This window comes from Lampris incognitus, chromosome 13 (assembly GCF_029633865.1).
Source record: "Lampris incognitus isolate fLamInc1 chromosome 13, fLamInc1.hap2, whole genome shotgun sequence".
Taxonomy (NCBI): domain Eukaryota; kingdom Metazoa; phylum Chordata; class Actinopteri; order Lampriformes; family Lampridae; genus Lampris; species Lampris incognitus.
The window spans coordinates 32,861,790-32,875,331 of record NC_079223.1 but is presented as its reverse complement, the minus strand read 5'-3'; the positions used below and the strand labels follow the sequence as shown (position 1 = coordinate 32,875,331).

Here is a 13,542-nt window from a genome sequence, read left to right as displayed (position 1 = left end):
TCAGTCCTCTGCCAAGAAGCTGAATCCCCAGTTCGTTGGACCCTTCGAGATCCAGGAAGTACCCAGTCCTGCAGTTGTGCGTCTTAAGCTCCCGGCCTCCATGAAGATCCATCCGGTTTTTCATGTGTCCCGAGTAAAGCCTGTCTCCGAGAGCCCCCTTATGCCTCCGGCCCCAGCTCCGCCTCCCCCTGAGATTGTGGATGGGCATCCACAGTGGAAGGTCCGTTGGCTGATGGACGTCCGACGCAGGGGACGGGGGTTCCAGTATTTGGTTGACTGGGAGGGCTATGGGGTGGAGGAACGAAGCTGGGTATCCCGCCAGCTCATCATGGACCCTGGTCTGCTCGCTGAGTTCTATCGCCGTCACCCTGACAAGCCTGGCAGGTCGCCTGGTGGCTCCCGTAGAGGGGGGGGTACTGTTAGGGCTCGGTCTGTTGACCAACCTGGCAACCAGCAATGAGAGCGGGGGAAGGGCGCGTCTGAAACACCTGCAGCCTACCTACTCGTTAACCACTCTAGTATAAGTTTGTTTGCTTTCCAGAACTCGTCGCGAGTTCGTCCTGAACAGTCCCGTGAGTAAATTCTTCGTCTCGAGTTTTGTGACATTTCTGTGTCTCCCGGTGGAGTACAGATTGTAGTATTCTCCGTGTTTTTGCTTGTTTGATTATTCCCTTGTGTCAGTTCTCCTTGAGAGCTTGTTTGGAGAAGAACTCTCTTTGTGTTTTCCCCATTGGATTTTCCCATCGTGATTTTCTAGTTGAGATCAAGTTTTTGATATTCTAATTTCTCCTCTCTCACTGTGGATCTTATTACTCGGTTGGACTTCTACCTTAAAGGAGCAGTTTGTGTTTTTTTCCCTTTCGGACTTTAAAGGAGCAGTTTACGTTTTTTCCCTTTCGGACTTTAAGGGAGCAGTTTACGTTTTCCCGTTTTTAAGAAGCTATTCTCAAGTTCCGCCTGAAGCGCCTCCCCCTTCTGTCCAGGCCCGGCCGGCTCTCCTCTACGAGTCCTGCCAGGTTGGTGCTTTACTTTGTCTTGTGTTGTCGCTATTGGGTTCGTTCTACAAACCCTAACAAGGAGGTTGTTATTGACTTCAGAAAGACCAGCGCCCACGATACCCCTCTGACCATCAATGATACGGACGTGAAGAGAGTCAAGAGTGTTAAGTTCCTGGGAGTTCACATCACAGAGGACGTCTCCTGGTCCTCACATGTCACTGCGCTCTCCAAGAAGGCCCAACAGCATCTTCACTTCCTGTGGCGCCTGAAGAAGGCGAGTCTTCCCCCACCCATCCTCATCACATTCTACAGAGGCATCATAGAGAGCATTCTGACCAGCTGTATCACTGTCTGGCATGGGAATTGCAAGGCCTCTGACCGAAAATCCCTACAGCGGATAGTGAAGACAGCTGGAAAGATCATAGGAACTGCTCTCCCATCCATCCAGGCCATCTATGATGCACGGTGCACCCGGCATTGTGAAGGATCCCACCCACCCTTCCCACATCCACTTCACTCCCCTCCCCTCTGGCAGGAGGTACCGGAGTATCCATACTGCCTCCATCAGACTATACAACGGTTTCATCCTTCAGGCTGTGAGGTTCCTCAACAGCCTGAACACTTAGACCTTCCATAAAATGACTTTTTGACCTTCTTACTCACTGTAAGCCAAACTGCAAGAGCTCTCTATTAACATTAGTAAATTGGATCAACAACTTGGTACTTGCCCCTCTGCCAGTTTACTCAAACGTCATGTTGATTTACAGACTGAATTTGATCTCATCACAACCGCTGATGCAGAACACCTTCTTTTGCATTCACGCTCCACATATTACGAGCATGGCAGTAAGGCAAGCCGGCTCCTGGCTCACCAACTACATCACTAGGCAGCCTCTCACATGATCCCTCAGATAAAAGATTCATCAGGCACATTGCATTTGATCCTACCACCATCAACCCTGTCTTTTGCTTGTTTTATTCTTCTTTATATAAGTCTGAATTGCCATCTCACGCCATTGAAATGAAATTTTCCTTTAATAGTCTCAATTTCCCTGTTATAAACCCTGAGGTTGCTAAAGAACTCAATTCACCATTAACTGGAGAGGAAATCACCCTTGCTATGAAAAGCATGCAAAACAATAAAGCTCCTGGCCCCAACGGATTTCCAGTTGAATTTTTTTAAACGATTTCAGGCTAATCTGGCCCCACTTTTGTATTCTGTATATAAGGAAGCACTGCAACAAGGCTCTCTCCCTCCTACTTCAAGACGAGCCTCCATAAGTCTGCTTCTAAAAAAAAAGACAAAGATCCAAATCTCTGCAGCTCAGCTCTTACAGACCTCGCTCCTTAATAAATGTGGATGCTAAGATCCTAGCTATGGCTCTGGCCCATCACTTGGAAAATATCCTTCCAACTATTGTTTCGGATGAACAAACTGGATTTATTAAGGAGCGCCAGCTGTTAAATAATGTGCATACCCTCTTCAATATTATTTATTCTACAACTACCACAACAACACCTGAAGTATTCATTTCAGTCGATGTTGAAAAACATTCCACAGGGTTGAATGGGATTACTTGTTTACTGAACTAAGTAAATTCGGGCTGGGAAATGTATTTATTTCCTGAATACTCCTACTTTATACATCTCCACAAGCTAGTATCTCCACCAACAGCATTCAATCCAGTTTTTTCACTTTGTCCCTTATCCTCCCTATTGTTTGCACTCGCAATGGAGCCCTTGTCAAGCTTTCTAAGGTCCTTTCACATTTTTACTGGGACATCACAATTGTGCATGGAATTCAGGCTATCACGTTATGCTGATTATTTACTGGTGTATGTCTCAGATCCAAACCATTCTATACCAGCTATTCTATCCATCCTTCAGCGATTTGGCTCATTCTCAAGCTATAAAGTAAATCTCTCCAAGACTGAATGCTTTCCTATCGATGCTCCGGCATTACAACTTAAACAGTCTGATATCCCTTTTAAATTGAATCCCTCTGGCTTTAAATACCAGGTGATCAATGTAACCAGAACATTAACCTCCCTTTTCTGCCAGTTCCCCCCCTTTACTGTCTAAAATAATTCTGACCTTCAAAGATGGGGAAGTTTACATCTGTCGTTGATTGGAAGAATTAAAACACTTAAAATTAACATCTTGCTCAAATTCCTGTTTCTGTTCCAGTGTCTCCCCGTATTCCTGATAAAACTCTTTTTTTTTTTAGGACAATTGATAAACCTATTTCTAGCTTTCTATTGTGTGGAAAGGCACCCAGAATCTGTAAATCAGTACTTCAGAGATGCAAATTCAATGGTGGACTATCTCTCCCAAATTTCCAACTATATTATTGGGCAGCACACAGCCACAACATTTCTTTTTGGTTTAAATCAATGGATTTGCCATGGTATAAGTTAGAGGCACTGTCTTGTGTTCATCTTCCCTAATAGCTTTATTTAACTTCTTCTATTCCAACCAACCCCTCTGGCTTTACAAATAACCCAGTTGTAAGATCTACTCTCAAAATCTGGTACAAATTCAGGACATTTTTCCTCCCGCGGAGTTGGAACTGTGGCAGATGAAGTGTACTGTCCGTGATATGCTCACTAAGCAAGGTTTCAGTGAGACACAGGGCGGCAGATCTGGAAAAGTCATAGACGAGCATAGGCCCTGAGTCTTTTTGGGTGTATGTTTGTTTCAGGGCTCCTCTGGCCTTCGGCAGATTCACTTCGATTACTAGCGTGATCTGCTTTGATGTGGCTAGTTTTCACCACCAAGGCACTTTTATCTGGAGTTTTTGGCATTTTTCTTTTTCTTTTATATAGCCTTTGATGTCTCTTTTCCCAGTCATCTATCCCTTTCACTGATAAATGTTGAAGTTATGAGTTATTCTGTGGTTAAATTGCAATAGGGAACGTGGTTTCACTATGCATCTAACCACTCCATTAGCAAACTGGAAGTCCCAGGTTTTCACACATTTTTGCTCCTAAGAGATAGTATTCCTGGTTGACTTCTGTCCCTCTGGTTCAGACTAATCTCGAGTTTAACCCTTAAACAAGTAATCTTAATATTATGGAGCACGTTGTTTTTTTCCTTCGAGTCAGACAACATGACCTTTTTTACTTTACCAACTCAACCGGCTCAGGACAGACATGTCTGTGTAATGTATGTGTAACATGTATGTTATGTATGTGCCAATTTATATGTAGCTTACATATAATTGTTTGACACTTTGTTTGAAATTGCAGGAAATTGTAAATCCACTCTAGTTTATCACAGTATTAACATTCATATCACACCAAGAATCCAAACTTCGCCTGATAAAACTCCGACTCCGACAGATTGGTGTTATATTAACAGTTGGGTCATACATAGATTGTAAAGTATTTTTTCGTTACTGTGAATAAACTTGTTCACGTTAAAGGGAAATTTCTCCAATTTTCAGCCTTATCTCCATCTGCAACAGGGATAGCATATGAAAAACACCTGCAGTTGTCCCTGATTGTTTCTGTATCTCTGGACTGCAAAGGAAAGTTTTATTCCTGTCCGTCAATTAACGTATCATGATGTCAGTTTGCGGACAGAAAAACTAGTTTAATTTAGTTTGGGTTTCTAATCTCCGCTCTAATTTACTGTGAAGACGCTGTTCAAAAACACATGATCTCGGCTGAGCTACATTTCCAAACATGGAAATTACGTCCCACAACATTAGCATGTAGGATTTTATGGATGACACTATAGAAGCTAGCATGCAGCAATGCATTCTGGTATATATAGGCATTGTGAGCAGGACAACACCAAATTCACCATCAATATAGTACACAGTGAGGACTTTATTACTTGAATCCACTGCATTATCCATCAGTTGTGATTGTACTTGAACAAAACCATTAATTGATATGAGTAGAACCATGCCATACCAATGATGGATGGTTTGGAAATATGTCTAAATTCATTGTTTAGGATGCATACCTTTGTATGTATATGTCCTCCTGGAAATGCATTTTTAATAATTTTCCAGATGACTTAAAATATCAGTGTTTTTATTGCATGAATCTGTTCATGAAACAGTTTATCTTAACAGACAAATTGGTCTGTTCTAACAGAATGGTTGCCATAGTCAGAAAGACGTTCTGCAACTTATTTAAAAGATAGATTTGACCAAGAAAGTATTGTCATGCAATTGGCCAAATGACTGAAAATTGTTTTGTTGCATTTACCATTAAATATTTGACCAGGGATCTGGGTAGCGTAGTGTTCTATTCTGTTGCCTACCAACACGGGGATCGCCGGATCGAATCCCCGTGTTAATCCCGGCTTGGTTGGGCTTCTCTACAGACACAATTGGCCGTGTCTGCAGGTGGGAAGCCAGATGTGGGTGTGTGTCCTGGTCGCTGCACTAGTGCCTCCTCTGGTTGGTCAGGGCACCTGTTGGGAGGGGCGGGGGAACTGGGAGGAATAGCTTAATCCTCCCACGCACTACGTCCCCCTGGCGAAACTCCTCACTGTCAAGTGAAAAGAAGCAGCTGGTGACTCCACATATTGGAAGAGGGGGTGGAGCAGCAACCGGGACAGCTCAAAAGAGTAGGGTATTGGCCTGGCCTGATACAATTGGGGAGAAAAAGGGGGGGGGGATATTGGACCAAAATATATTTAACATGCAACTCTCCATTTAGACATAAAGCAGTGAAGTCATATTGTAGTATCCACTGTGGGGAGGAGGCCACAGTCAACCTTCTAAAACCAGAGAACATTAAATTGAATTTTCAGAAGGATCTAGTTAATATCAATTCTTAAAAGTGGCTCTGGTGACTGCTGAAAATCTCAAATTACTGATCCTGTCTTATCGTCTGGTGTTTGTGGTTCTGATGAGTTCTGTCAGCATATATCTATTCATATCTCTGTGTGTGTGTGTGTGTGTGTGTGTGTGTGTGTGTGTGTGTGCGTGCGTGCGTGCGTGCGTGCGTGTGTGTGTGTGCGTGCATGCGTGTAGTTTCAAGTGCGTGTGCTGCCCAGACTGGCTGTTGAGTTGAGCTCCTACATGCCAGAGAAAGTTCCCGAAGACACCAGCAGCATCCTGAGGTCACCCATGCCTGGCACAGTGGTAGCTGTTTCTGTCAAGCCTGGGGATATGGTAAAGATATCTGTGTGTGTGTGTGTGTGTGTGTGTGTGTGTGTGTGTGTGTGTGTGTGTGTGTGTGTGTGTGTGTGTGTGCGTGTGCGTGTGTGTGTGTGTATTTACATTTATATCTGCTATGATCTCTTGTTGTCTGTAGGTGGCAGAGGGTCAGGAGATTTGTGTGATTGAAGCCATGAAGATGCAGAACAGCATGGCTGCTGCCAAGACTGCCAAGGTATTACAACTAGAACTACTACTGCTAACATATTAGAACTACTGCTGCTACTACTACTACTATTGTTGTTAAGTTATCAGCACTAGTACTACATTACTATTACTGCTACTACTATTACTACTATTTTTGGCTGCTCCCGTTAGGGGTCGCCACAGTGGATCATCCGTTTCCATTTCTTACTACATTACTATTCTTACTACATTACTACTGCCAAATGATTACAACTGGTACAACTATTATGACTGCTACTTCTCTTACTGCTTACATATTACAACTAGTACTACCTTTACTATGGCTACTGTTAGCATATTACAACTAGTGCTATCATTACGACTACTGCTGCTCTTTTGGTTCAACTTCACTACTTATTAATTATGAACAGCAGAACCAGTTCCAATACAAAGCATGAAGGAAAAGCACGATTGCAGTAATCTCCAGTTTATCCACGCAACAACATCATTATAAGACAGATCAATAATATTCATTGATCATTATATCCATGTATAATCCTTTTGTCTTTTTGTAACTGTGTTAAGCCATTTGTATTAGTGTGTTTGTGTAATGTACATGCAAGTAATATGTGCTTCTTTTGTTTGTGTGTGTGTATCTAGGTGAAGAGTGTTCACTGTAAGCCTGGAGAGACAGTGGGAGAGGGAGACTTACTGGTTGAACTGGAGTAAAACACGATAACCAGCACTCCTATAAGCTTCTCCTACTTGTTCATGGTGTGTGCGTGTGCGTATGAGTGTGTGTGTGTGTGTGTGAGAGAGAGAGAGATGAGGGGATTCCACATATTTGTGGTGACTTTCTTTTTTAAATAATGAACTAATAAAAGGAAATATGACTCTATAAGTGTGTTGTGTCTAAAGCATTAAACTTCTCTGTACTGGTTTAAAAGTGCTGGGTGGGCTGAAAAACAGCACTAACTCACATTTACCAGTTTTCCCAGTATACAAGTCTAAACTTTATAAAGCCTTCAGTTTCTGTCAGTTTCAAATCCATCAAATATCAAGAGAATCAGATCTTATCTTATTGAGCTGTGATGAGATGACAGATGAGTTTCAGGGTTGTTTTTTTTTTTTTTTGCATCTTTTAAATTTAAATTTTTGGCATGAATGAGTCATTTCTGACTCCTGATGGTGTAAATATAAGGTGACTATTGAATGTTGTGCTCTCTTAACTATGTTATGTTACTCAGCAGCTCATTCAATATTCACCTCATATTCATTCCAGTTTAACTGCCACGACCCTGAGAGCAGGATAAGCGATTTGGATAATGGATGGATGGATCCCAGTTTAACTATAATTACTATTCATCCCTGTGACACAAAAGATTTAAGACACTTTTTTGTACAATGTGATGTGTGAATTTATCCCATACAGTGTTTGATGTCGATTATATTCAACATCACATTATAATGACAAGGAAGCAAACGAGATAAAGAAAAGATCCTATTTTACTCATTTATCACTCACTAATTACCGCTCATCCTAGTTCAGTTCATCTATTTACCTGTGTACTACTTGGTTATTCTTGTCTAATGAGTGGCCTGCAGTTTAAAGGGTTACTTGTTAGTGTTAACTATGAACACAAACGCTGAACAGCAGAGAGGAAGTGTGTTCGTCTGGTTGAGTCTGGAGATATTTGTAGTAGACAAGTACATGGATGTCGTTTTATCACTGCTCAATCTGTTGTGGGTGTGTGATCTAGGTCATCGGGGCTCGCCCATCCCGATTGTTGTTTCAGTTCACCTGCACCCGTGTGCCTGAGTGACCCTGATTGCCCGGCTTCACGCACCTGTTCCCTTCTCCCACTGGCTGTATGGGTCCTGTCCTGACCTGCGCCCAATCTCCCCGATTGGCCCCCCTAAGTATATACTCGGGCTCTTTGTCGGTTCGCCTCACACACTCACAGAGACACTCCCAGAGATACTCACAGAGACTCTTGGTTGCCAGATCGCCAAATGATTTTGTGAGCTTTCCTGCTGTCTGTACCTGCTGTTTGTAAGTGTTTGTGTTATTAAAGCTTTGTTCAAACCCAGCCTATCCTTGCTGTCTACGTTTGGGGCCTCTCCTGCTCTTGCCATGACAGTACGAACCGACCAAGTATGGACCCAGCAGATGGTTCAATGTTTCAATGTTACCTGCGCCCGTGACCCTGATTGCCCGGCTTCACGCACCTGTTACTTTCTCCCATTGGCTTTGCGGTACCTGTGCCCAGTCTCCCTCCCCTTTCTCCGATTGGCTGTACGGGTCCTGTCCTGACTTGCGCCCTACCCCCCCCCCCCCCATGTATATATGCCCCTTGGTCAGTCGGGCTCTTTGTCAGTTCGTCTCACACACCCACGGAGACTCTTGGTCGCCAGATCGCCATGTCATTTTGTGAGCTTTCCCGCTGTCTGTACCTGCCACCTGTTCCTGCTGTTTGTTATTAAGGCTTTGTTCAAACCCAGCATGTCCTTGCTGTCTGCGTTTGACTCCTCTCCTGCTCTTGCCGTGACACAATCATCACAGAACAATATTGGAACGTAAACCAGTCTCTGTAGTTTGATTCGTCTCTAGGAATTTATTCCTGTTAACTGTCGAAAGTCAAACTGTATGATGTACATCTATCTAGCACCGGTGGAAATCTCCAGAACCCGAATTCTTAAAGACTCAGCAAGGGAGTCCGGGTAGCGTCGGTCTATTCCATTGCCTACCAACACGGGGAACTCCGGTTTGAATCCCCGTGCCTTCGGCTTGGTCTGACGTCCCTACAGACCCAATTGGTCTTGTCTGCGGGTGGGAAGCCGGATGTGGGTATATGTCCTGGTCGGTCGGCGCGCCTGTTTGGGGGGAGGGGGAACTGGGGGGAATAGCATGATCCTCCCACGCGCTACGTCCCCCTGGCGAAACTCCTCACCGTCAGGTGAAAAGAAGCGGCTAGCGACTGCACATGTATCGGAGGTAACGTGGTTATCTGCGGCCCTCCCCGGATTGGTAAACACGGGCCCTTTAAGAAAGGGTTTCCGGGTTGAGAGGGCGGAGCGAGGACTAGGATGGTTGGAGCAGCGCCATGTTGCTCAGATGGTGATTTTGTACGGAAGAATAAATGACACGCGTTCGTGTAGTCAATGAGAGAAATTGTCCGTCTCTACTTCCTGCAGTTTCCACATTGGTGACCCTGACGTGATCCTGCCGCTGTTGAGGAGCTGCTGCTGCGGCGGCAACTGTTGTCTCTCCAGGCAGTGATGCAAATGTTTGGGCAGGAAAAAAGCGGCCGCACAGTGCTGTTGACCAGCCAGGAAAATGTTTATCAGCCTCCTCGGCCAGAGCACGACAGTCCGTGATGGCGGTGTTGGCTAAAGCAGCCCGTACCTGAGAAGGCAGTTGGATGAAGAAGAGGTCGGGCTTGTGCTCTCCCAGGAGATCCAGCATCCTGTCCATAAATTCAGACGGTTTACTGTCACCGAGGGCTTGTAGAGAGAAAAGCCGGCCGGCCCGCTCAGCGTCAGAAAGTTCAAACGTTTTCAACAGGTGAGCCTTAAGTTTCTCGTATTCATCCTGGTGCAGAGGATTTTTGAGGAGGCTCACTGTAGCTGTAGCAGGAAAATGTACTTCTTTCTTAATGTCTTAAAAAACCTCTCCAGAGGAAATTGTTTAGTATAAGTGTTGTTGTGTAATCATATCGTAAAAAATTGTAAATATAACTTTTGGTTTCACAATGTTTGGGGTAATAATGACACCTACTGTTCAGATAAGTGAGCTACGTTGAATAGGCAAGATACTGGTCATGTGATCTAGTTGACTAATTTAAGAGGAAATGCGTACATTGCCGGAAACCGTCTGACGTTGCAGACGGAGGAAGGTGTCTCCAAAAGAACAGTATCAGTGCGACATTAAAAGAAAGTAATAACGCCTAATCTCTGGTCAGAAGGCGCACACTGTTACGGGAGGTATTATATCACCACCCAGTGGATGTTAACTGTAGTTAATGTTACGTAAGGCACGCAGTATTGCTGATACTTAACAGTTCGACACTAAAGCCCCTTAACTTAACTTGGAGTATGCCTCGTTTTTACACACCGCTAGCTCAAACATGGTGTCAGAAGTGGACCTTTGATTAGGCGATTTGGTGGCTGAAGGGACATTGAGCCGTCAAGCGAGTTTTGCAAGTTTTTTGTTTTGCTAATGCTAGCTAGCCGTACCGCAGTGAAAGCAGTGAATAGCCATGGCCGCGACCATACCCCCGCCAGCTCCGATGAAGCTCAGTGGCAACCTGAGTGCGAATTGGGAAATCTTCCGAGCAGAATGTGAAGATTATGCTTTAGCCACAGGGCTGGTGGACAAGGACAACAAGGCGACTCTGAGGAGTGTCATGGGAGTTGAATGTCGACATGTATACAAACACAACTTAAATCTGATCGACGCGCAGCAAGAAGACGCGACCGTCATGCTGGACTCATTGGAAAGGTATTTCAAACCCGCAAAAAAATGTGATTTATGAGCGCTACGTTTTTGGCTGTTGTAAACAAGAGGAAGGTGAAACAGTAGACTGTTTTGTAACACGGCTCAGGGAGAAAGCTTCCACATGTGAATATGGAGCCCTAAGAGATGACTTAATCAGGGACAGAATAGTCATCGGCATTGCTAAAGAGGGCACACGCAGACGCTTGTTAAGGGAAAAGGACTTGACTCTAGTCAGTGCTATTGAAGCATGCAGAGCAGCAGAGCTGAGTGATTTGCAGTTGAGATCCATGGAGCAGGAGAGATCACTCGTGGACAATGTCAATGTTGTAGGGAAACAAATATTCAAAAGATCAGCCAGTACTACAGAGAAGGTGAGTGGGAACCCCAGATCTCAAGGTAGGGGCCTCTCCACATGCAAAAACTGTGGCACAGCACGAGTGGGGAAGAGAACACTGCCCAGCATATGGCAAGACGTGCAATGCTTGTGGCACAGCCAATCACTTTGCGAGAGTTTGCAATAAAAATAAGAAAAAGGATGGTAAACTCCACGCAGTTGAGGGACTGAACACGGATAAAGACAACACAGTCATGGGCACAAATGATGTGTATGCAACAGAAAGCATTGGTGCAGTGGGAACAAAAGGCAGGAAATGGTTTGTCAATCTCCGCCTGAATGGCAAACTACAGAGATGCCAGCTTGACTCAGTAGCTACGTGCAATGTCATGAGTCTCAGGGACAAGAAGAGGCTAGCTGCCAAAGAGAAACTAAAGCATAGTAGCACCACACTGAAAATGTACTCAGACCAAGGTCTGCCATCATTTGGGGTCCTTACCACTGAGTGTGTTGTACGGGGCAGCAAATACAAGCTGGATTTTGAGGTTGTAAATACACGACAGTTGCCACTGCTGTCAGGGTCCACGTCAGAGGAAATGGGGCTCATACACTTTACCATCCGAGAGGAGCTCAGAGTAGAAGGGCTCAACGCAGTGGACGACAGCCTCACCATGCCTCTCGCCAGAAGTACAGTCATCAGAGCATATCAGCATGTCTTCACTGGTCTTGTGGAGGCACTCCCTGGAGAAGTTCATTTTGACTTGGATCCAGCGGTTCAGCCAGTGCAGAGTGCACCACGCAATGTTCCGGTGGCTATGAAGGAAGCTGTGAAGGCTCAGCTCGACCAATATGAAAGAGAGGGTCATATCATATCAGTCAGTGAGCCCTTGGATTGGATCAGCAATATGGTCATAGTCAAAAGACCAGAAAAGCTGCATATATATCTACAGCCACACCATCTCAACCAGGCACTCGGACGCTTGCATTACCTCGTGCCCACACTGGAGGATATGCTCTATAAGCGGCCTAAAGCTAAGGTCTTCACACTGGTCGATGCTTTTCTTCAGTGTAAACTGGATGAGGCTAGCAGCCTCATGACCACCTTTTGGATCCCCTGGGGCCAGAAAAGATGGTTGAAACTTCCGTTTGGTGTGTCAGTAGCCTCAGAGGTCTACCAGAAGAAACGGCATGAGCTGTTGGAAGGGCTTGAGGGAGTGGAGCCTATAGCTTACGACATCCTCATCATTGGTTGTGGCGACAGCGAGGACGAGGCAAATGAGGACCATGATGACAAGCTGGTAGCCCTTCTGGACCGCTGTCGACAAGTGAAACTGTGGCTCAGTGTCAAGAAGCTTCAGTTTAGAGTGTCTGATGTGCGGTTCCATGGCCACATCCTCTCGGCTGCAGGTCTAAAAGCTGACCCGGAGAAAGTCAGAGCGGTTTTGGACATGCCAGCCCCATCCAACGTCAAGGGTGTGCAGAGACTCATCGGATTTGTCACGTACTTGGCTAAGTTTCTCCCGCGGCTCAGAAGTATGCGAGCCTTTGAGGAGACTCACAGACAAGGACACAGTCTGGCACTGGCTGCCGAAGCACAATGCAACTGTCAGGGAGATAAAACAGCTTGTGACACAGATGCCTGTGCTGCGATACTATAATGTGTCAAAACCCGTCACAGTACAGAGTGACTCCAGCCAGCATGGCATGGGCTGCTGTCTGATGCAGGAGGGACAGCCTATTGCTTTCGCGTCAAGGGCACTCACGCCTACAGAGCAAAACTATGCGCAGATAGAGAAGGAATGTCTTAGCATAGTATTTGCCTGCCAGCGTTTCCATCATTATCTATATGGTAGAGACAATATCACAGCGGAGACAGATCACAAGCCCCTCATAGCAGTCTTCATCAAGTCTCTCCTCAATGCTACCAAGCGCTTGCAGAGCATGCTACTGGCTCTTCAGAATTACAACCTGAGAGTGATCTACAAACCAGGACCGGACATGTTTGTGAGTGACACATTAAGCAGGGCTGTCACTTCCAAAACACACCCTGGCTCTATGCATGCAGAGCTCACAGTCTGCAGTATGGTGGACGAGCAGCTGGCAATTGAGCACATAAATATGGCCGACTATCTGAATGTCACAGACAAAAGGCTGCTACAGATACAGCAACACACAGACAATGACAGACAGCTGCAAGTCGTGAAGTCTACTATCCTGAAGAGTTGGCCCGCTGATAAGGATGAAACGGAGCAGGCAGTCAGAGAGTTCTGGGCTATCAAAGAGGAGCTAAGTGTCCAGAACGGAGTCTTGTTTAGGGGGCAAAGAGTGGTGATCCCAAAATCATTGCATCCTGAGATGCTTGCCAGAGTACATGGCAGTCACATCGGTGGCGAGGCCTGCTACAGAC

The 13,542-nt window shown here is 45.3% G+C and overlaps 1 protein-coding gene across 2 annotated transcripts in view; it reads left to right on the top strand.

The window, feature by feature from the left end:
• The window catches only part of pcca (propionyl-CoA carboxylase subunit alpha), a 59,917-nt gene extending 52,713 nt beyond the window's left edge, over nucleotides 1–7,204 (top strand). For both annotated transcript variants that reach the window (XM_056291704.1, XM_056291705.1), the window contains 3 exons: nucleotides 5,992–6,132; nucleotides 6,275–6,352; nucleotides 6,964–7,204. In XM_056291704.1, coding sequence (XP_056147679.1) covers nucleotides 5,992–6,132; nucleotides 6,275–6,352; nucleotides 6,964–7,032 — 288 coding nt within the window. In that variant the 3' untranslated portion in view covers nucleotides 7,033–7,204. The remainder of the gene's footprint in view (nucleotides 1–5,991; nucleotides 6,133–6,274; nucleotides 6,353–6,963) is intronic.
• The last annotated feature ends 6,338 nt before the right edge of the window (nucleotides 7,205–13,542 follow it).